Here is a 24,416-nt window from a genome sequence, read left to right on the forward strand (position 1 = left end):
AGCTGAGAACACTTTGGAAAACAAAAGTGATGAGAAGAGACATCTACTTTACCAGATATTAAAAGCATGTTATAAATCTATAATACGGTACTGATGAAGGAAAGAGACTAGATGGCAGAGCAGGAGACCTGGTATGTTAGGGGTTCCTATCTGATGGGTGCATCAAAAATAGGAAAATAAATGGGTGTAAAATAGGTGGTATTCTGTATGATCGTATAGCACACACTGAGTCGAAATAAACAGAAAATGAAAATTATTTTTAAATAGGAGGCAAAAAAAATAGAATGAAGTTTAAATGACAGTGTTTCTGATTTCTGGCCTGGGTAGAGTTTGAAAGCAGAGAAGCAATGGAACATATCTTAAGTGAGATGTAACAGAGCCATCTTTTGGGCTTCCCTGGTGGCTCAGACGGTGAAGAAGCCACCTTTGATGCAAAAGTTCGATTCCTGAGTCGGTAAGATTCCCTGGAGGAGGAAATGGCAACCCACTCCAGTATTCTTGCCTGAAGAATCCCATGGACAGAGAAGCCTGGCAGGCTGCAGTCCATGGGGCCACAAAGAGTTGGCACCACTGAACAACTAAGTACAGCACTGCCTCTTTGGAGCAGTCTCTCAGAGCTATCTGAGGTGTTGTCTCCTGGGTTGCAGCCTTCATCTTTAATACTGATTATTAAATGCTTAAATTGTAAGCCTTCTCTATGTTAAAATCATAAAAAAAAAAAAAACTACAATGTAAAGAGTAAGGTGATAATGCTTTTCAGAAAGTAAAAGTAATAAAGATGACGCTCTCTTACCGGTCACTCACATGCGAGGACTCTCTGCCTCCTCACACACCATAAATCTCAGACACTCTGCTCACCAGCTGCTTTGTGTCTGACTTTTTCATCTAGTGCACAGGCCACCTACTGCATTCTTCACTTCTATCCGCTATGAGAGGTGAACGTTGGGACAATGTCCCCCACTCTGGTCACCTGCAGCCTCTGGGCCACTTACCCTTCTCTCCTCGCCACAGTGTGGTGCTCGGTCCCAACTCCCAGCTGAGGGTTCCCATTCATAGTGTGTTTTATTCCACACCTCCTGGGCACCCTGCATCCTCCAAGGGCATTGTACCAGCATCACCTGTCCTCATGAGACCCTCCCCAATGGCTCCCACCAGCAGACAAAGATGCTGTCATCTTAAAAACAAAATCAAGCATAAGTTCTCTTTTTATCCTGTTTTCCTCTCCAGCTACTGTTCATTTCTTTGCTCTGAATGTCTATGTCTTTTGCTCGACCCTGTTTGAAACTTGCCCACATGCTATAAAGCAGCCTACAGGCCCCATGAGTGTAACTAGTGTAACTAGTTATATAGTTATACTCCAGTATAACTCCAGTATAACTATAGTTATACTCCAGTATAACTAGTCCTCGCCTCACAATCACCAGGACCCAGGTTCAGGTCCAGTAAGAAATGGAACCAAGAGATGACTGTGGATCATTCTTGTGTGTGTGCCGGCTAAGTCCCATCAGTGTTGTCCAACTCTGTGTGACCCCATGGACTGCAGCTTGCCATGCTCCTGTGTCCAAGGCAAGAATACTGGAGTACATTGCCCTGCCCTCTTCCAGGGGATCTTCCTGACCCAGGGACCAAATCCATGTCTCTTGCATCTCCTACTTTAGCAGGCAGGTTCTTTACCACTAGCGCCACCTGGCAAGCCCAGATGATTCTTACATACAGTTTAAAAAGGTGACCTTTCCCTTTATAAATTGAGTTTCCCCTGGGGGAACCTGGCAATTTCTTGTTGTTGGAGGATTTCCATGACCATTGGCTCTTAGTTCCTCTTTTACGTTCCTCCTCTGGCCCCTACCCTGTCCTCTACCTCGGCACCAACACCCGCTGGCCTTCTGGAGTTCTCACAGCTCTTGTGTACTGTGATCTTTGCCCTTGGTGGTCCTCAGAGCTCCCAAGCAACTTCCCACCCAGGGCAGCTTTCTTGATCCCCTGGACAAGCAACAGCCTCCACTCTGTCTGCAACTTATTGGGTACTGTGTTTGCCCACCTGCCCACTCGTGCATGGGTGCCTTTTCTGTGTGTTTCCATGGCACTGATGTGTCTGTTCTGCTCCCCCAGCCCTGCATCCCCACCACGAGCATCTTCATGCCTTCGGAAGGTGAACCTAAGAGGATGATGCCCTGGTTGCCCAGTAACAAGGTAGCACAGATGGGGCAGCTTAAACAGGTGTCCCTTCTCTCACAGTCCTGGAGGCTAGAAGCCCAAGCTCAAACTCCTGAGGCCTCTCTCCTGGGTGTATAGATGGTAGTCTCCTCTCTGTGTCCCCACAGGGTCCTCCCTCTGTGTCCTGATCTCTTCTCAGAAGGACCTGGGCAGGTTGAATGAGCACCCACCCTGGTGACCTCATTTTAACTTCATCCGCTCTTTAAAGGCCCTACCTCCAGATAGAGTCCCATTTGGAGGTCCTAGGCATCACGACTAGACATTTGGGGAAACACAGTTCAGTCCATAACAGGTGGTGATGGAGAAGATAAACCACCACCATTCCTCCGGAGATGCCATGCGTTTGGGCACAGAGCTATTTTGAACCATTGTTTTGTTTCACCCTCAAAATGACCCCACCCACCCATCTGGTCTCCTGTGTTCTCAATCACATGCTGGTGCCTCCCAGCGTCCACGTGACACGACATCCCTTTCGTCTCCCATAGGACATACACCTTCAGTGTCGCCCCGGACCTGAGCTCCAGCAGCAGACGAAACGGGGAGCCCAAACCACCACCCTTGTCCAGGAGCCTCAGCAGCCTGCAGTCCCTACAGGTGATGGGGCCCTCGATGCAAAACGAGCCACGCAGCCGTGCCCTGGATCAGCTCCAGGGAGACTCGGCCCCCCGGGAGCAGCTTTCATTCAGACACTGCTTCCCGGAGCTCAGGCCCAGGTGGGCCCGCAAAGGGCCCATCCTTCTGCTACCGGATCCCTCTGCTCCATCCACCCTGGGGAAGAGGGTAACCCACACACACACTCACATATACACATACAGACACACACACATATACACAGACACACACATATACACATACACATATACACACACTACACACATATACACATACACACACTACACATACACATATACACATACACATATATACACACTACATATACACATATACACATACACACACATACACAAATACACATACACATACACACACATATACACACGCATACAAATATACACACACATATACACACTACACATACACATATACACATACACACACACATATACACATATACACACACATACATATACATACACACTACACATACGCACATATACATATACACACACTACACATACACACATATACACATACACACACACATGGCTGTGAACCTGTCCAGCGTCCACAGGACACATACAGTGTCCACAGTGTCCACATACAGCTCTTGTCCAAAGCTCGGTGCTCGTGACCAAAGCTCAGTCACTCACAGGGCCAGGACACATGGTGGGGCACGAGACAGAGCCCTGTCCTCCTCCCAGGCAGAGACCCAGCCCTCCCAGTTTGCCATGCTCTCTCCCTAACTCTGCCGTCAGCCAGCTGGCTTCTGCCCCAAGAATCCACCAGCCCCCAGAGGCTGCCTCTAGGTCAGACGAGAGCTGAACACAGGGCAGGGGACACCAGAACAGTGTGAGGGCATCACGGTGACCTCTAGCCAGGTCCTCAGGGGGACAACGACCCAGGAAGAGGAGCCACTGACTGGGAGACAGAGGACTGCCCACCCCAGACAGACACAGACGGGCGCCACCCCTGCCTGCCTCAGTCTCACTGGGGAGGGAGAAAACTGGCCTGGACTAGGGCTGGGGCTCCCTGAGGCTGAGCCCCCTCTTTTCAGAGTGAGCAAAGAGAGGAGCTAGCTGGAGATCTCAGCCTCGGGCTCAGCCTCTGTGTGAACATGCTGGTGTTTAGTGGGTGAGAACCTGACACCAGTCCTGGGAACGGAACCCTCCTCTGGTCTGAGACCACTTCATCCATGTTGTGAGGAAGGAAAACTGACCACAGGTGTGCTAAAACAATCATGTAGTGGGCTGAACAATGGCCCCAAAGAAGTGAGGTCTCAATTCCTGCCACCTGTGAAAGTTACAAGGAAACATGTCTCTGCCTGTGGGGCTGAGATGAGGGTCTCAGTGGAGAGGCTGTTCTGGATCACCCTGTGGTTCTAAACCAAATCACCGAAAGCAAGGGTGTGATGTGCGTAGAAGAGGAGAAGTAGCACTCAGGGGGAGGCCATGTGACTGGGAGGCAGAACCTGGAGCCACACACCAAGGAGGCCACACGCCAAGGATGCTGGGACCGCCGGGAGCTCAAAGAGGCAGGAAGGACCCTCCGCTAGAGCCTCTGAGGGGACCTGGTCCTGCGATACCTTCATTTTGAGCCTTCAGAACCAGAAGGGAACGAGCTACTCTTGTTTTAAGCCCCTGAAGTGGATGCTATAACATCCCCGGTGATCTCAGCCCAAACATCCCTAGTGACCTGGACTCCAGGCATGACCAAGTCCTGCGTTCTCCGTGGAATGCCCCCAGCCCACCTCCTGTGGCAGCACCATCAGCTCTGCACCCCCATCCTCTGCCATCTGTGACTCATCTTTCTGTGCTTGTCCTCAGCCCCAATGAGACCCCCTAAGTGGGGCACCTGTGGATGACACCTTGTGTCCCAAAATCAGGCACAGGTGCTCCGGATGCTGACGTCACAAGTCACAGGAGACCACAGGCTTGTGCTGATGTGGAATTTCCCATTCTGCTCCAGAACTGTGCTTCAGTCGCTCAGTCATGTTCGACCCCATGGACTGCAGCCTGCCAGCTTCCTCTGTCCTTGGGATTCTCCAAGTGGGTTGCCATGCCCTCCTCCAGGGGATCCTCCCCACCCAGGGGTCAAACTCGTGTCTCTATATCTCCTGCATTGGCAGGTGGGTTCTTTACCACTAGCGCCACCTAGGAAGCCCCTCTCCCCTGGTTACTCAGAGCTAAACAAATACCCTAACACCAAGCAAAGAACCATCTTTAACATGCCAACACCTGGGTGGTCCTGGAGGGCCCCTCGGAAGAGGACAAGTGCCAGCAACAGAGGAGACTAAGATGGATGGATGGATAAATGATAGATAGATAGACAGATGATAGACACATAAAAGATACATAGATAGATACATTAGATACAGATGGTCCCCAGCTTATAAGTTTAACTTAGAATCTTTTGACTTTATGATAATGTAAAAGCAAGTGCCTTCAGTAGAATTTTACATACTTGAACCGAGACTAGTGATGTGCAGTCCAGTCCTCTCTCTGATGCTTGGCAGTGGCAGCAGCAGCCCCATTAGCCCTTGATCACGAGGGTGAAATATTGATACACTGATATCTGTGCTGCACCTAGAGAGCGGTTCCGTTTTTCACTTTCAGTACAGTATCAAGCAAATCACAGGAGATGTTCAACACAATTATAAAATATGCTTTGTGATAGATGAGTTTGGCCAGCTGTCAGCTAATGTAGGTGTTTGAGCATGGTTAAGGTAGACTGGGCTGAGCTAGATATCCAGTAGTTTCGATGCATTAAATGCATTTCTGACTTAAGACATTTTCAACTTATGATGGGTTTATTGGAATGTAACCCATCACAAATTGAGAAAAGATCTGTACTTATCCATATATCATATATATACATCTATTATATCATGTAATATATATTTTATACTATTATGTTAATACTATAGATTATGGGTTTCCCTGGTGGCTCAGAAGGTAAAGAGCCTGCCTGCAATGCGGGAGACCCAAGTTCTAACCCTAGGTCAGAAAGATACCCTGGAGAAGGCACAGGCTACCCACTCCAGTATTCTTGCCTGGAGAATCCCATGGACAGAGGAACCTGGAGGGTTACAGTCCATGGAGTCGCAAAGAGTCAGACATGACTGAGTGAAGAGCACACACACACTCATACACTATAGGTTATATATAATTACATATTCTGATATATGATATTAGAATAGATTACAATTACATATTATGTCATATGGTAATAATGTGCATATTATACTTAGATAGATGCAGACAATATCCTAAGTAGTCACTCTGAAGGGATGAATACTGTGTCCTCCCCCAAAATCCTATATTGAAATCTGTTGATTAGTGTGATGGCGTATGGAGGTGGGGCCTTTGGAAGGTGCTTGGTCACTTGGGTGGAGCCCTCACAAGTAGGGTCAGTGACCTTAGGACAAAGACCCCAGAGCACCCCCAGCCTCCACTGTGTGAGGACACTCCCCTGACCGCTGGGCCTGACCTTGGACCCCTGGCACTTCCAGCCCCAGAACTGTAAGACACAAATGTCTGTTGTTTGTCAGCCATGCAGGGTATTTCATTCCAGCAGCCTGAAGGGACCAAGACCAGGGTAGACACTTGGAAGGGTAGGGAAGACGGAAAACTGATGTGCTGAGGGGTGGACCATTCATTCCGCTTTCTCTCCATTTCCTGTGTGCTCTCTAGTGCCCAGAACATTAAAGGCTCCAGGAAATTACAGATGATTCCTAGTCCCATTTCATTGTAAAGGCCCCGGTAAGACAGGCTGCAGCTGCTCAACAGGCTTCCCAGGTGGCACTAGTGGTAAAGAACCCATCTGCCAATGCAGGAGATATAAGAGACATGGGTTCAATCCCTGGGTTGGGAAGATCCCCTGGAGGAGGCCATGGTAATCCACTCCAGTATTCTTGCCTGGAGAATCCCATGGACAAAGGAGCCTGGCAGGCTACAGCCCATAAGGTTGCAAAGAGTCGGACACAACTGAAGCGACTGAGTATAGCACAGCATAGCTATTGAACAAGGACGGGAGGGATGCCTTGGAGTGGGAGCCGGGGACAAGTCTCAGAACGCAGTGTTAAACCTCAGGTGCCTCTCCTCCCCCATCCCAGGCCACCATAGTGAGGAGAAGTGTCCTGGTGGTACGCCATGGGGAGAGGGTGGACCAGATCTTCGGGAAGTCCTGGCTGCAGCAGTGCACAACACCCGATGGTAAGTACAGTCCTGGCAGGATCCAAACGGAGGAATTAGAGCGAACACAGATCACACCTCAATATTCTTAGTCAGAGCCCTGGGGCACCATTCTTTACTCAGACTGAACTCCCATCAGAACCTAACCTCCTCCCAGATCTGCGGCTTCTTTGGAGCTCTGCCCTCTGCCTCGCAAAGTGACCACAGATGAAGCATCAATGAGGGCAGAAGACCTCAGTAGAATAGGTTCACATCTGGGGAGTCACAGATGCCCTTGAGAACATGATAAAAGCGACAGAGCTTCTCTTTGAATGGAAAACAAATACCACCTTCCCTGCAGACGCAGCTAACACTTTGGCATTTAATAAAAGCCTTTAAGGTTTCCAGTTCCAACAAAGTCTCTGTCAATGGAAATTCTGAGGAGGCAGCTTCTAGAAAATTCTTGCATGGAACCTAAAAAACAAGGCATGGAAAACAGCCACTACCTCTCTCTGATAGGTGAACTGTTGGGAGGCTGGGCTGGTGTGTTCAGGCACAAGTGACTGACCAGCCACATGATATACATAGGGCAGGTCTCGGGAGAGGAGGTTCGCTGCTAGAATCTGTTGTGGCCGGGACATTTGGGGGACTTGTGAGAGGATGTGAGGGCTTGGTGTGTTATGGAGTCCTCTGTGGGGATCACTGATAATCTGAGGATGAGATCAGACCTAACCCCACTGACTGTTTACTCTGAGCCAGGCTCTGGGCTCCAGGCCTCTCCTTACTGACTTATTCAAACCACTGTATTGTCACCCGCGTTTTACAGATAAGGAGAGTCGGTCAGCTGCCTCTAATTACACAACTAGTCACTGGTGGTGCCAGGATGTGCACCAGACCGTCCAAGCGTAGAATTCAAGGTCAAACTCAAGGTGAACCAAAGTGCTCTGAGCTTCTGAATGGATTGAGGTGGGGATGGGGCAGTCCCAGTGAATCCCCCTTCAGATCCACTACCCCCTGAAAAAGTGAAAGTGAACATGAAGTCACTCAGTCATGTCAGACTCTTTGCAACCCCATGGACTGTAGCCCACCAGGCTCCTCTGTCCATAGAATTCTCCAGCCTGAAGCAATTGACTAACAACACACAATTCAGGACCCACTCCTGCCATCTGTATTCCAGCCCACAGGCAGTGTGACACCTTAAAGCCATGAGATGGGTTGAATTGCATCTAATTAATTAATGCCAATTTGAGATTCTTATTGAGTTAAGCTAAGTCAGTCATGGAGATCCTTGTTCTTAATCAGGGCAATTGCATGAGTGTATCTTTGGGAGGGGTTTTGAGAGAATGAAGAAGGTCTGGTGGTGCCTGCAGCTGAAACACAGGTTTTCTGAGTTTGAGGAAATGTGTGCTGAGTAGAGCAGAATTTCCTCCTGAAATTCAATCTACATCACAGGGTGCATTCAAGAAAAAATGCCGTTGACAGCAGTTTAATTACTGTGCTTCAAATGTGGGTCTTGATCTTAAGCATTTAGTGGGACAGGTATGACCTAACTTGATGGAATTGAACAACTGGTGCTTATTTATGCTGTAGGAAAGTACTACCGGCCAGACCTGAACTTCCCTCGCAGCCTGCCCAAACGGAGCCACAGTATCAAAGACTTTGAAAATGATCCACCATTATCGTCTTGTGGAATTTTCCAGTCCAGAATGGCAGGTATGTTTGAGGCTCAACCTAGGAGGAATGGGGCTTCCCAGGTGGCTTGGTGGTAAAGAATCTGCCTGCCAAGGCAGAAAGTGAAGGGTTCAGTCCCTGGATTGGGAAGATCCCTTAGAGAAGGAAATGGCCACCCATTCCAGCATTCTTGCTTGGAGAATCCCATGGACAGAGGATCCTGGTGGGCTACAGTCCATGGGGTTGCAAGAGTCAGACACAACTTAGCGACTAAACAGCAACAACCAAGAGAATAGTAACAATGATTGTGGCAGTGATTATCACTCACTTGTACTGAGCCCTTGCCACGTACTTTGAGGGCAGTAATAGCATTATCCTCACTCTGCTGATGAAGAAACTGGGGCCCAGAGAACTTAAGTATGTTGCCCAAGATCACACAGCAAGTAAGTGGAAGCTCAGAGACTTGACCCAGAAATGGGTTGGTGGGAAGTCAGGAGGAATGAAAGGGATAAAAAGAACAAGAGAGAAAAGGAAAAAAAAAATCAGTGACCACTGTGTACACTAAGGATGTCACTTTAAAAATTGAAAGATACATGCTGTCCTTGATTTTATTTCAAAATCTGTCCCTTTGGGCTGTTGTTTTGTCTGAGGTTCTGGTTCCACATGATTGTGGTGGAAGAGAAGAGGCCATTGAGCTCATCTGGTCTGCATTCTATGAATTAAGAAACTCAAATCTAGAATCAGGAAGGGTCACGGGCTTCCCAAGTCACGCACTGATTAACTGGAGGAACACTCTAGAACCGGCTCCTCCCTGGGGGCATGCTAGCTGACTTTAATCACAGTTTCCACCCACTCATCAGGCACAATCGTACGGGGTGCATACACCGGGGGTAGGAATCTTGGGGCTACATAAGAGCCTTCCTGCCACAGGTAGTAAGCTGCCCTCCGGAGTTGCCCCCTTGGGAGGCTACAGTGATGAAGAGGGCACCTTTCCCACTGCTGTTTTCCAGGGGAAGCTCTGCTGGACAGCGGCATCAGGATCGCCTCCGTCTTCAGCTCCCCCGCCCTCCGCTGTGTGCAGACGGCCAAACATATCCTGGGAGGTCAGTGAGAACTGCAGTGACCTTCTCATGTGGATGTGACCTCATGGTTCTTCTCTGGGGGAGAGGGCAGTGAGCAGAGGTGCAAAGAGAGTGGATGGCCATGAATGACCGTCTAAATTTACAAGACAGCTGCAAATCAGCCCCTGAGAACTGTGAGAAGGCACTGAGCCTGTTAGCATTTCTGGAAGGTCAAGATTTTAATTTGCCTTTGACCAGCTTATGCATGTGTTTTTTAAAAAACCTGGGGGTGAGGGTCTTCCCGGAGACCTGGGAACTGTTCTGGTCCCTTCTAAAGTCTGAAATGCAGGCCTCCCTGGAGCAAGGGGAGGGGCTCCTTGGAGCTGTCCAGCGCTGTCAAAGCCTGCTATGTGTCAGGAAGCCAGCGGCAGACCCTTTTGAGTGAGTGTCCATCTACAGGAAGAAGCAAGTCCCTGCCAGAGGGGCAGCTGCCCTGGAGCCCCCAGTTTCACCCCCACCCCATATGGGGAAGAGGGCATGAGACCTGGGTATGGCAGTGATGGGACCAAGAGCACAGTGCGTGGACACGGGGGCAGGAGTGAGCAGGGGTCTTGCCTCCATGTTCTCAGAGACATAGGAAGTCAGGTCACCAGGTGAGCATGACAGGAGACACTGAAGTTGGGACATGCCAATCAGGAAGGGGACTTGGACGGAAACGGGGAAGTACAAGATGACCACCTGAGACCATGGGCACAGCTTTATGTCGAGACCCATCAGCTGGGCTGGGGCAGGGGTAGACAGGGAGGAGCCAGGCTAACCCCGGTCAAGTCTGAGATGTGAACACGATGAAACAGGAAAGGGCAAGAGGTGCTGAGGGTGTACAAAGCAGGGCCAAGGAGATGGAGCTGAGACTTTAAGTTGCCTAAGGGGGGAGTTAGAGGCTGGGGAAGGTGAAGGATTCAAAGAAAAGAGTGGGCTCCATGGACCAAAATCCCGGGAGGCAATAGGAGGACTGGAGTCAGATACGAGAGAGAGGAAGCTGCGGAGAAAGGAGGGTTGGCTGGACACTGAGAAAAGAGAGGTTGGCGCTGAGCTTGGAGAGGGTTGCAACCGCTGGGAATGACAGACTGGATCAAGTTGGCCAGGGCAGGTTGGACAGGGCGGGGGAAAGGTTGTCATTGGAGGAGTTACCAAAGGTGTAAAAAAAAAAAAGTCAGTTTATGGAATGTGTTTTTCTATAGCAAATATATGTACTATTTTTGGCAAAACAGATCATGACTTCCATTTCCAGTTTTCTAATTTACAATAGAAAGTAGAGCTTTTTTTTTTTCTCATTAAAAAAAAATCCTAGGAAAGGGTGAGTTGGGAGAGTTAGAATGTTCTAGAAGATGACTCCCATTCACCCTCTGCTTTGGCTCAGTCTGGGCTAAGTGTTTACCAGGATGACACTTCTGTGTGACTAACAGTCTCCATGGTCGTTTGTCTTTTCCGAGGATCAGTAGACCGGCCAAGTCCTCATGGGTGTGCTCCTTCTTAACCTGAGGATGAGCCCAGGTGCCATGTGCAGTGGGGCCCATGCGAGGACAGGATGAGCACCAGGGCGCTGCTCGTGTCTCCCAGATCCCAGGAGACTCCGGTCCTTCCTGATGGACAGAGGGTCATCCTGATAGCCTCCAACTGCCCAGTGGCTCTTGTCTGAGAACTAGCATGACTGTGTGTCATCACAGGACAATATTCACCAAGCAAAATAAAATCACATTTTTTTCCCCAAAGGGATGATTTAGACCTAAGAAGAGACTTATTTACAGAAAGCCAAAATAAACCCCGAAGATGATAAACACTTGTGTCCTGTTGAATTCAGAGTTCAAACTGGAGAAAAAAGTTAAGATAAGAGTGGAACCTGGCATCTTTGAATGGACCAAATGGGAGGCCGGCAAAACCACCCCCACCCTCATGACCCTGGAAGAGATGAAGGAGGCGGATTTCAATGTCAGCCTGGATTACAGGTGAGCCGCCTCATGATGTCTGCAACTAGGCTTTCTCCTTCTTGTTAAAGATGAAGAAGGTGTTATTCACAAGTGACCACTGCAGTGGGGCATGGCAGAAGGAGAGAGACCGGATTCCTCTCCAAATACAAGGCCCAGTGGGGATTTTTCAACCAGGAGAGGGGTAGGGTGGGCAGTTCATATAAGAATAGGGTGATTCTTACAGACCTTAAACGATCATTACTGCAGACACGCAGGGGGACAGATACGTCTCGGAGTGGAGGGAGAGCCGAGTTTGCTCAGGTATCCAGGGTGGTCAGATACAGGGGGTGAGGGGTTCTGACTGAACTGAGTCCACAAGATTGGATGTGAAGCCTACAGGTCAGGCCCACTGAGAAGAGGGTCAGGGAGCCTGGCTAGCATCTGTCAGCCAGAGAACCGCCCATAGCTGGCTCTGCCATCACAAGCCTGTGTGCCTGCTGCTCAGTGACAAGGCAGGCTGCAGCCCCCAACACCAGCCCTTTGCTGGTTTTGAGCACAAAACTGGAGGCTCACTGCTGACCGTGAGCCCTAGCTAGAGGCAGAATCATCTTGCTGCTTCTGCTGACACATGGGCCAGAATGGAATCTCCCCTCTCCTCCTCCAGGCCAGCCTTCCCCCTTGCCTCTCTCCTGCCGGCCGAGAGCTATGACGATTACGTGCACAGGTGTGCAGTGAGCATGGAGCAGATCGTCAGCACCTGCCCACAGGATGGTAAGTGCCCCAGCGACCTTGGTGCCAGCAGCCCAGGGGTTGGGATCCCCCACCTCTGAGTTGGAAATGGCTGATTTTGAACCTAGGAATGCCCCGACCTCCCCCATCCAGTTTCCCCACCTCCAGAGTGCTACACCAGTGCCTCTGTAGAGACACATGCCCCCCCACCCCACTCCGGGGCCCCCAATTCTGGAACTGATGGGACCCAGGATAGCATGGTCAGCACAGACCACCCATGCCCACTTCCCAGGAAACAAAAGAAGAAGAAGCTAAGAACCAAACTACCAAATGGTGGGTCATGTCTAAATGACAATTCAAACAAAACATCTGTTTAAGTCGATGGCTGAGGCTATTAGAGAAATTTAAATATGGAAATATTTAAGAAACACTGTTAATTTTGTTAGTGGGGTAATGGCATGGCAGTTGTGTAAAAATGAGAAGTCCTCATTTGGAGATGCAAACCGTGGTACGTCCTGTGAAGTAGCATGATGTTTGGGCTATGCTTTAAAAAACTGCATTAAGTGTCCATCATCCAGTGAACAAATTAAGATGTGGTACATACGTACAATGGAATACTACTCAGCCATAAAAAGGATGAAATTTTGACATTTGCAACCACATGGATGGACTTGGAGGGCATTATGCTAAGTGAGATAAGTCAGACAGAGAAAGACAAACACTGCACTTGTATGTGGAATCTAAAAATACAACGAACTAGTGAATATAACACAAAAAGAATCAGACGCACAGATACAGAGAATGAATGTGTGGTTACCAGTGGCGAGAGGGAAGTAGGGAGGGACAAGATGGAAGAGGGGAGCAGGAGATACAAACTACTAGGTATAAAATAAGCTACAAGGATCTATTGTACAACATGGGCAAAATAGCCAATATTTTATAGTAACTATAAATGGAGTATAACTGTTAAAATTGCAAATCACTATATTGTATGCCTTATATAATATTGTACATCAACTATACTTCAGTAAAAATAAAATAAAAATACCTCACGGGGAAGGGTGTCAGGTAACAGACAGATGATACCAGACGGGCAGAACGTCAACCACTGTTGGAGCTCCCTGATGAGGACATGGGGATTCATTAGACCTGCCTTTGGGGTATATATGAAAATGTCCATGGTGAAACATGAAAAGCTAATCCTGTAAGATTTAAGTTAGCAAGTGTGAACATCAGCCATGTGTCAGGCATCAAATAGAACATCATGGGAAAATCTCAGTGCAGAAGACGTAAAATCTACCCTCAAGAGATTTGAATGTTGTTAGAGGAAAGGGGTAGACACGTCTGGAATAGCAGGAATGTTATGGGCTTTATCTGTGACTCAGTGGTAAAGAGCCCGCCTGCAGCACAGGAGATGCAAGAGATGTGGGTTCCTGGGTCGGGAAGATCCCCTGGAGGAAGGCATGGCAGCCCACTCTAGTATTCTTACCTGGAGAATCTCATGGACAGAGGAGCCTGGCAGGCTACAGTCCATAGGGTCGCAAAGAGTCAGACACAGACACAGCTGAGCAGAAACACACACACAGCAGGAATATTAAACAACACAAAGAAAAGCTCAGACAGAGTTGATAAGAAACCACTCGGTCCACGGCCCCACCTGCCTTCTTGCCATCCCTGGTCCTAAGGAGCTCGGGGGACGGAAGACTCCGATGACTAGGACCTCAGGAAGAGCCAAGCCTCAGCCTCTCCACAGAGTTCTCAGTGCACCATGGGGCATGTGCTCCGAGACCACAAACCTGAGTCCAGCACCCCGTGAACACCTGGCTTCGAGGCTGGTTTACACTGCCTGTTTTGACTGATGGGCACTCAGGGAAGATTCTTTTGGAAATCATACCTTAATGGTATTTGATTCATTCTCAGACTCACATTGCTCAGTTACCGCCACAGGCCATCCGGGGACAGAATGGAGTTAGAGCCTGTCCTGCAGCCAGGCCCCCCCCAAGCCCGCCTGTCTCCGCCTAACCCAGGCTGAAATTCAGTGTCCATGGATGAACCTCCCCTCCAAGTGCCTCCCTGTGGTTCTGAAGGCTTCTGAAGGAGCACCCAGGAACACTGCTTCGTAATCTCTGGTGTCTGCTGACCCTGTCTGTGAGCTGCTCGCTGCAGGGACACAGACCACCCACTATGGCCTTGGCTTAGGATGCAAACCTGAATGGTGAGATGAGCAGGATTTGGAAGACAAAGGCCAGGTGGGCCTGGAAGAGGTGGAGGGCCAGGAAGAGGTGAAGGGCATGAGGGGGCAGGGGGGTGAGGGGCGTGTGGACTAGCAGACAGAGCAAGGAAAAGTCCTGGAGGACAGATGGGTAAAAGCTCACACTTGCTGACCACCTGACTCAGGGGTCCCTTCACAGACCTCACCTGCTAGGTCCTTGTCCTCTCGTGTGATCTGAAATATTACCTCCATTCATTTCACGTGACTTGGAAGCTCAGAGGGGCTAAGAGGCCACTATGCCGAGATCGTCTGGCTGGAGAACACAGGCCAGGGGTCAAACCTGCATGTTTGGCAACCGCACCATGACTTTGGAGGCCAAAGAAATGAGTGTGAAATTCCTAGGAAATAACGCGGGTGACGCTGGTGGAGGCTTGGCTCTGGGTGTCACACAGAGAATTTATAGTCACTTTCTGTGTAAGAGCTCAGTTGCTCAGTCATATCTGACTCTTTTGCAGCCCCATGGACTGTAGCCCACCAGGCTCCTCGGTCCATGGAATTCTCCAGGCAAGAATACTGGACTGGGTTACCATTTTCTCCTCCAGGGGTCTTCCTAACTCAGGGATTGAACCCTCGTCTCTAGTGTCTCCTGCATTGCAGGTGGGTTTTTTACCACTATGCCACCTGGGAAGTCCTTACAGTCATGTTAGGGCCACCCGAATGGACTGAACTTCCTTTCCAAGGAAGCTCGAGTTCCAGTTTCCTCCTCAGGTGGTGCAGTGGGTACAGCCCCAGGGTCTCCCTGACTCGGCAGCAGGTCTAACTCCCCAGCCTGGCTTCATCCCAGCCTTGGCTGCCCATACATGCTGCCCTGGACTCTGGAGGTCCTTCCATAAAGTGAGAGTCCTCCGTGGTCCATTGTGATGACCAGCTGATCAAGCTCAAGTTCATAGGCCTGGACGACACAGCTCAGAGCATGGCGCTGTCCCATCCCTGAAGCTCGAGGGCAGGTATGTCTGCCCTGGCCCCGCATGAGGATGCGACAAGCTCGGAAGACCTTATATACAAACCAGTGGCCAGCTGCCAGTGTTATTAACCTGTTACCAACCACGCCTGCCTTGACCCGAGGTTGCCAAGGCCTTGGGGCACCACAAGTTTATTCCACCTGACCACTTTGGGGCCCCCGCCTAATAAGGGGCATCCTCCATGCCTGCTCTGACTTGGGGTGCTCTCCTTCCACAGCGGGTGTCATCCTGGTCGTGGGCCACGGCTCGGCACTGGACACCTGCACCCGCCCGCTGCTCGGGCTGCCGCCCCGGGACTGCGCGGACTTTGCCCAGCTTGTGAGAAAGGTACGTGCCCCCTCTTTTCTCTTGGGGCCACGGAAGCAGGCAGCCTGAGGATGCGGGTCCCCACACCCCCTTCTCAGATCAGAGACAAGTGTCCTGAACAACCCAGGGCAGTAGGGACCTCCCCCCCTTGTCCCTTGAGAAGGTGTCCACTGGCTCCTGTGCAGAGGGTAGCCTCAGGCAGGGAATTGTCCGGGGATGTTTGTCATCTTTATCATCACGGCAGCTTTGGCCATTTGCTGCCAAGTTAATATAAAAAACAAGACAGAGAACTTTTATAATCAGGTCATATGATAATTCCTTACCACTCTAGTAGTCAAGCACACAGTCCGTTTGGCGAGGGTGGGTGAGGGGATTGAGCAAATTAAGGAAGAAGAGAAAGAGCAGTTACTGGGCTGGCTTGCTCTGGAGATGGGGTGAGTGAGGGGGGAGGCTGCAGACAGACAGAAAGCAGGCCCTCCCTCTAGCCTTTGGAGTCACCAAGCCATGGAACGTAAGAGCTTGTCGAAGCTGTCAGAGTGCGTGCCCAGTGCTGGGCTGGGGTCATCTGTTGTTGTACAGTCATGAACTCTCTGGACCCCATGAACTGCAGCACACCAGCCTTCCCTGCCCTTCACTATCTCTGGGAGTTTGCTCATATTATTGTCCGTTGAGTCAGTGATGCCATCCAACCATCTCATCCGCTGCCATCCCCTTCTCCTCCTGCCCTCAACACATACTGAAAAATCAAGTGGGTGATGAATGTGTAGAGAAGAATAACAGGTGGACCAACCTGTGGAGCATCACCCAGCAAAGCAGAGATGGCTTTTGTCCCATTGGCGAGATGAAGGAGGCAGGCAAACTCAGGACTCAGCCCTCTCCATTCCCTGCCCCAGAGATCTACTCAGGGACAGACTTGCCCTCTGCTCTTGTCCTTTTCATCAAGTTAATCAGTTGATTGACCAATGACCTTGAGGCTGGGAGTGCAGCTGTGCAGACAACACCTGTGATGAGCAATAGGTCCCCAACCTGGTCATGGCACCATAGCCGGCCACAACTTGTTTGCTGCAAGTGTGGGCAGCAAGGTGTCTCTGAGCCCCACAGTGGCCTGGGGGCTGCAGAAGAGCAGACCCCTGGCCCGGCCTGGCCCAGCCAGCACCTCTCTTTGCTGTGCAAAGCCCTTGGGTCTCTGAGGGCCTCCCTGCACTGCCAGGAAAAAATACAGCCCTCCCTTACCCTGGGATGCCATGGCACCCCCAGTTATGACAGACAATGAGGTCTGCCCCTTCCCACTGCCATGGGAGGGGCGGGGAGTACCCCTGGGGGCTGCTGTGTTGGATGTTGGTGCCGAGTTCAAGGTCACAGTGTCAGCATGGATGTATCACGCCAGGCTTCAAGGCTGCTGGCTTGAGAACAAGTCTAAAATTGATCAACCTGGTATGGAATATTAATAACTGATTTAACTCTGCTCCAGATCCCGTCTCTGGGTATGTGCTTCTGTGAAGAAAATAAAGAGGAAGGAAAATGGGAGTTGGTGAACCCGCCTGTGAAGACACTGACTCACGGCTCCAACTCTGCATTTAACTGGAGGAACTGGATCCAGGGCAACTGATGCCACCTCTATGTTTGCATGACTCACATTGGAGAGAAGGGACTCCGCAGAAGCCATGAGACACTGTTATCTTGAAGGGATGCTGGTCTCCCCAAGGTGATTCGTAGAAGCACAAAACGCACTTTCAGACACCAGAGTGTTGGCCACCTGCCAACCGCCACACTGCGAGCTAGGCTGTGGGGACACCATCTTGTACCCTGTGCATCAGCCATGCCACTTGGCGGGGGATGAGGACCTGTGACTCTGGTTCCAGGAGTTAAAGACCCACCCCAAGCCCACCCCAGGGAAAATTCTACTTTATATGTTTTTGTCAAGTTCCCAACTATTTTTCCTTTTTCTATTTCAATCGCTCTTGGGCTGTTTCCACACAGGCTGAAGGAGGTAAAATATTGAATAAAATGGTACAACGAAACCACCTAACAGATCAAAACCAGGAACCGAGCTTGGTATCCACAAACCAGGTATCAGTTACCTGCTGCTGCTATAGCGAGTAAGCCCATGGTGGTAATTAGAGACACAAGTTTTAAACCCACACACGTTTCCTCTGTTGCAGCCCTGTAGGGCAGCAGTTCTGAAATGGGCCAGAGGGCTACTCTTCTTCCACAACCCTCGGGGAGAGTCTGATTCTCTGTTTCTCTGGCCTTCAGAGGTGCCCACATTCCTGGCCCCTGGCACCTCCCTCCATCCTCAAAGGCAGCAATGGCGCCCCTTCAGATCCCCCTGCTCCTCTGCTTACACAGTCATGTCGCCTTCTGCGGGTGACTCTCCATCTCCCTTTTGTGAATTCCCTCAGATTACACTGAACCCACCCAACAATCTGGAATATCTCCCCATCTCAAGACCCTTAACTTAATTCCACCCGCAAAGTCCCCTTCGCCATACCATGTGACACAGTGACCGGCCCAGGGATCAGGGCATGCACCTCTCAGGGCCACCCTTCAGCCCACCATCCTCAGTCCTCTCAGGGCCACCCTCAGCCCATCACCCCCGGTCCTCTCAGGGCCACCCTTCAGCCCATCACCCCCGGTCCTCTCAGGGCCACCCTTCAGCCCATCACCCCCGGTCCTTTCAGGGCCACCCTCAGCCCATCACCCCCGGTCCTCTCAGGGCCACCCTCAGCCCATCACCCCCAGTCCTTCCAAGCACATCGGGCTGTTTATACAGAGGCCAGGGTGGAAGGGTTTGTGACATCCCCTTGGTGCAGGGCTTACTCAGTTTCTCTTTTTCTCCATTTTAATCAAGTGGAGTTGGGAGGAGGGCTTTGTAAATGGAGGGGGTGGGTCCTGCCCTGACTATCAGGAGAGAGAAACCAGAGAGGACCCCCACCCAGGCAGAGTGAAGCCTCCAGCAATAGTGCATCCAAGGGTGCTCTGACTCTGAACAAATCCGTCCAGGCAGTCAATGGAGGGGGCGCCCAGCTGTGTCCTCTCACCCTATCCTTGCTGAAGAAGAAGAAACAGCCCTCAGAGTGCTCAGAGGGAGGGCGCAGTCATAGTGAGACATGCTGCCTGACCCCAACATCTCTGTTCTTTCCTGGATACACCAGTGCCACACCGACGTTCCTAATCATGATGGTGGATAAAAATGTCATAGGTCAAGCTCATGGGATTTACGCAAGTCACCACTTCTTTGGAGTGGTCCCCAAGACGTCTGGGTTCACCCTCTGTGGGGTGAAGCTTCTGGGTCTCATGGCCTGAGGGATGAAGGAGGCAGACCACCACCTCCTCCTCGCTGGACTACCTGTGGGACAACAAGATGGGTCTGAACCTCAGAGCTTGAGGTCAAGTATGCAAGTATGCACAGTAACACAGTTCTCTTTGTGCCCTATAATGCTGGTTGACAAGACCTCCTTCTGCAACAAAGGTAGAAAAGCCCTCTTCTGTCATTCTTGACTTCTAGAATGACCCTCAAGTGAGGGGTGGGGGGGGGGCCAGCTGGAGCACAAAACTATGCTGGGGAGGGGCAAGAAGGAAGGTGCATTTGGAAGCTTTTCATTATTTGGCATAAGTTTTTGATCAACTAATAAGAAACCAAAAAAAAAAAAAAAGGAAAGAAAGATTTCTGAGCACTTTCTTCTTTCCTTTGGGCCTGCTGGTCCTCGGGGTTCACAAGCCTCATCTGACCCCTGCTGATATCATCTGGAAACAGACATCCTGTTCCCACAAGCTCCCACCTCCAACCCCACCCCCCAACATCATCTCTTCAATGTCCTCACCTATGGACATGAACAAAACTGGAAAGGAGCCCTCCAGCATGGCTTGCCTGCATCCCCGACCCAGCAAACGCTGTCTATGAACCTGGGGCCACAATGACTGGGATTCTTCCCAACTGAGCTTTCTTGGAAGAAGGGAGGAAGCTGAAACCAGAGGAGGAGCTGGCCTAGGGCTGGGTTGCAGAGAAGCCGGGGATCCTGAACTAGTACCCATGATGGAGAAGCACTGAGCCACAGGTTCTGGGGCCACCCATCCCTGCAAACACTCTGCTAAGTTTCTCTGAGAAGAAAGACCCGTCATGTTCCACTGAAGCCAGTCTTATTTTAGAACCAAATTTGAGATGCTTCAGCTACAAGTCGTGTTGCTAAATCCTGTCTTCCCTTCCCAAAATTCGTTAAGATGAAGTCCTAACCCCAGCACTTCAGAATGGGACTTTTTTTTTGGAGAGGCCTTTAAACAGGTGATAAAAGTGAAATGCACTCATTGGGGTGGGCTCTTCTTATAAGGACTGGTGTCCTTATAAGAAGAGGAGATGAGGACCCTGACACACACAGGATGACCGTGTGAGGACACAGGGAGCAGACGGCCATCCATATGCCCAAGAGAGAGGCCTCAGGAGAACCACCCCGCCCACACCTCAGCCTTGGATTCCCAGCCTCCAGAGTGTAAGACTGTAATTAGCAACTATTTTTTGAGCTGCCCAGCCTATGGCACTTTGTCAGGCAGCCCCAGGACACTAATACAGAGTGTGAAAAACACTGATACAAAAAAAAAGAAAGAAAGAAAAACACTGATACAAATGCCAAAAGCAGATGTTTCTGAAGGGTTGGACCAGCCAGAGGTGTGCAGCTCTGCACAAGGAACATAATAAATGTCATACCAACCGACCCCATTTAAAGCATCCAGATTCATGCATGACCTCTTTTGACTCTCTCTGTACCTATTTTCAAACAGGAAACACAAAAATCTGACTCCTTATGGGCAGCTTTTGCGAGGTATAAAGGCAAGAACCCAGGCCACACAAAGGTCCTCTTGCCCTGGCCCTGGGGAAGAATGAACTCTGGGGACATTGTGCCAACAGCCTGAGCTCCTCTCCCCCCACCCCATGTATTTCCCAGAGTCCCCAAGGGAGCATGGGTGCTTGAGGAGGGGTCTGTGGGACACTGCCCTTCTCAGCCCCCAAGTTAGTGAGCCTCTGGTGTCTTTGCCAACCTGCCACCTGGAGGAGGGCCAGGCACCCACCTAGGTCATGGCCAGGGATCCCAGAACCTCTTTGCACAGAGACAAGTTGGGGTTCTCACCTTCTCCCAGGCCCTTTATTTCTTGGTCTCAGGGGCTCACAAAGGTCTACAAACAGCCCTAACTACTCCTCCCACTCCATCCATATCAGCACAAGGAGCCATGGAATATGAAGTGGGAATAGAAACATCCTTCCCACCCACGTACGTGCAGAGCCCCTGCTCCTTCCAGGCAACTGTCACATGGAAAGCCAGTTGTCAGTATTTGCAGATGCCTGGACCACAAGCCTGGAATCCTATGAAACAGACTGAAATCCTCACACCCCAAGAAGAGAATTCAGCAATGTGGCTGAGTTCAAGGGTGAATTCAGATGGCAATAGCTTTTCTTTATGGCCACATCCTTAGGAGCCATAATGCAGAAAATGTCCTATCTGCATAGCCATGACAGCACAACATACATGCCTTAGGAATACACTTACAGGACTGGTGAACGTAGCGTATCCCTGAGGGACACAGAGGAGGCTGGGACGGTTCCCACACAGAAAGGAAGATTCAACATCCACAAAGATGCTGTCTCCTAAATGAACCCGCAGAGGGATCACAGCTGAAGGAAAATTGTGAAAATGACTTTTGAGGGAGATAAGTGGATTTGAAAGTGGAAAAACAAACATCCCAGGAATAATCAACAAATTCCAAAGAGAGTGATGGGAGAAGGAAGGGAAGTAACCCCAAGAGATAATAAACACACTACAGAGCTACTGTAGTTAAAACAGTGTGGTAGACATGCTGGATTTCAGGCAAAGAGAGCAGAGGTATAAACAGAATACAGGGGTTTATGTTTGTTAAACTGGGTGATGGGACGACTGGGGGTTAATTGGATGGTTAAGTCAGTGATGTTGAGACAATGGGGTCACCATCTGGGAAAAGGAAAGGTGGAGTCATCCCTCACTCATTGCGAAAAAAATTGTAGAAGTACTAGAAGACACTATGTGAGAATTTTTTTTAAAAGTATCTCAGAGTATGAGGAAAGCCTTTATAAAACCATGACACAGAAATCTGGAACTGTAAAAGGAAAAAGAGATGAATTCAACTAAAACATTTTTCAAACCTGCTTTAAAAGGCACCTTACACAGAGTTTAAAAGTACAAGCTGGAAAAGCCATCTGCTCCTCCCTACCCACAGCCCCCTCCTCCAGGGAGCTCTCCTGCTGTGCAACCCTCCCAGCCTCTGCCATCTGTACCCCAGGGACCTCCATGCCCTGAGCCATGCTCTGCCTTGCTCTGCTGCTTGCTGTCACTTGTTCATGTAGACATCACTTGTTTCAGAGGGTACAGTAGTGACTAGGTGCCAAGATCATTGTAAGCCAAGGACCTGGGCACAGAGTGGCACCCAGTCACCTCTGAGACAGTGATGGACCTGCCAACCTGCTCCATTCACATGGTCCAGGGTTTCCCAATCTCGACTCTATTGACACTGGGGAGGGTTCATGGTTTGCTGTGGAGGATGCCCTGAACATCGAGGGACATTCAACAGCATCCTCAATCTAGACCCAGTAAGATGCCAGAAGCACCCCTCCTCCCTATTACGATAACCAAAAAATGTGTGTGTGTGTGTGTGTGTGTGTGTGTGTATGCTTAATTTCTCAGTCATGTCCAACTCTTTGCAACTTCAAGGACTGTAGCCCACCAGGCTCCTCTGTCCATGGGATTTTCCAGGCAAGAATACTGGAATGGGTAGCCATTTTCTTCTCCTGGGGACCTTCCCGACCCAGGGACTGAACCCAGGTCTCCTGCATTGCAAGCAGATTCTTTTTACCATCTGAGCCACCAGGGAAACCCCCAAAATGTCTCTGGACATTGCCAGACATACCTGGGAGCAAAAGAGCCCTGGTTGAGAACCACTGATGCATTTCTTTGGCAGAGATGCCGAATATCCTGGTCCTGGGTGATGACATATCATGGCACTCAGGCTCCCCAGGACCCACACAGGTGTGCCAGCAGAACCCCTGCTGGGTACACATGCTACTATGGAGACAGATGTCAGAATGAATAGGACCCTTCTTGAGCTAAGCAGCTTGTGATGATCTAAAGTGCAAGGCTCTGTGAATTAGTGGACAGAGGAGGCCTAGAGGTGCCCATGAACAGATGTGTGAGTGGCAGGGATATGCTGCTGTGACAGGTGCCTGAGAACAGCATGGGTAAGCTCTGTCCAGTGGGCCTTTTTGTCCTGGTGGCCAGTCCTGGTGACAGCCCAGCCTTGCTTCTAGTCTTTTAGGCTGTTTGACTGAGTCTTCCAACCAAATTCTAGATGTTGAAAGTCTGTTTGTTTGGTTTTTTAAAAATTTTTAACTTTGTGTTGGAGTATGGCTGATTTACAATGCTGTGGTAGTCTCAGGTGTACAGCAAAGTGATTCAATTACATATATATATATCTCCATTCTTTTTCAGATTCTTTTCCCACACAGGTTATCAGAGAGTATTGAGTTCCCTGTGCTATACGATGCGTCCTTTTTGTTTACCTATCTTATATATAGTAGTATGTGTATGTTAATCCCAACCTCATGATTGATCCCTCTCCACCATCTTTCCCAGCTAGTAAACATAAGCTTGTTTCCTGAGTCTGTTTCTGTTTTATAAGTAAGTTTATTTGCTCGCATTTTTAGATTCCACATAAAAGCAATATCATATGAAAGTCTGCCATGGACACCCAAAGGCTGTAGAGTCCTTGGAACCAGAACATGATCCTAAATCAGAGTAATCTTCTCCTCAATCCCTCCCTACACATCCCCCCTCCCCAGGCCCCAAGGGCCAGCAGAGAGTGTTGATGTACAAAGATTAACAGACCATAATGAAGGAGACGTTAATTACTCAACGTGTATAAACATCACCTCCAGCACTGTGTATAAACATTTCCTCCAGCAGAGGAAATGAATGGGGTTCAAGGGACCTGGGTGTGAGCTCCAACTCTGTCCTTTACTCATGAGACTGAAGACACGATCTCTGTGTGTCCTGGGCTCACCACTGTGACACGGGGCAACGTCCCCCACTCTTCTGGAGGAAGCCTCATTTTCTTACTGGTGGGGGGCGGGGAGGGGGACTGATCTGGAGTGTCTCTGATGTTTGTTCATTTCCGTGGGGCAAATACTCCTCTCACCTTGGTTGATTCTGGGCCACCAGCAGTGTTTTAACAGTTGATTTACGAAGTGCCTGAGAATTTCAAAACCCACTCTCTTGATCTGGTGTGAACCAGCTGAGGCCACCGCTGCTCCATGGATTAGTGGGAGGGGCTTCGACCAGCCTGTGGGCACTATCGCAGCGAGTGTGTCAGGCCGGTGCCCACTTCCTGTGGAGGAAAACCAGCCTCTTTCACAAAGCGGGGAGGGG

At 49.9% G+C, this 24,416-nt stretch overlaps 1 protein-coding gene across 2 annotated transcripts in view; it reads left to right on the forward strand.

Moving 5' to 3' along the window:
- UBASH3A (ubiquitin associated and SH3 domain containing A) overlaps positions 1-18,011 on the forward strand; it is a 36,071-nt gene extending 18,060 nt beyond the window's left edge. The window contains exons 7-14 of one of the 2 annotated variants that reach the window (XM_081574196.1): positions 2,700-2,808; positions 6,947-7,046; positions 8,595-8,717; positions 9,686-9,778; positions 11,598-11,742; positions 12,368-12,474; positions 15,884-15,993; positions 17,444-18,011. In XM_081574196.1, the coding sequence (XP_081430322.1) occupies positions 2,700-2,808; positions 6,947-7,046; positions 8,595-8,717; positions 9,686-9,778; positions 11,598-11,742; positions 12,368-12,474; positions 15,884-15,993; positions 17,444-17,581 (925 nt within the window). In that variant the 3' untranslated portion in view covers positions 17,582-18,011. The remainder of the gene's footprint in view (positions 1-2,699; positions 2,809-6,946; positions 7,047-8,594; positions 8,718-9,685; positions 9,779-11,597; positions 11,743-12,367; positions 12,475-15,883; positions 15,994-17,443) is intronic. The other variant, XM_081574197.1, reaches the window with a different exon arrangement.
- Positions 18,012-24,416: the final 6,405 nt, after the last annotated feature.

Source organism: Giraffa tippelskirchi, chromosome 2 (assembly GCF_054371585.1).
Source record: "Giraffa tippelskirchi isolate mGirTip1 chromosome 2, T2T-mGirTip1v1.2.pri, whole genome shotgun sequence".
In the NCBI taxonomy this organism is placed as follows: domain Eukaryota; kingdom Metazoa; phylum Chordata; class Mammalia; order Artiodactyla; family Giraffidae; genus Giraffa; species Giraffa tippelskirchi.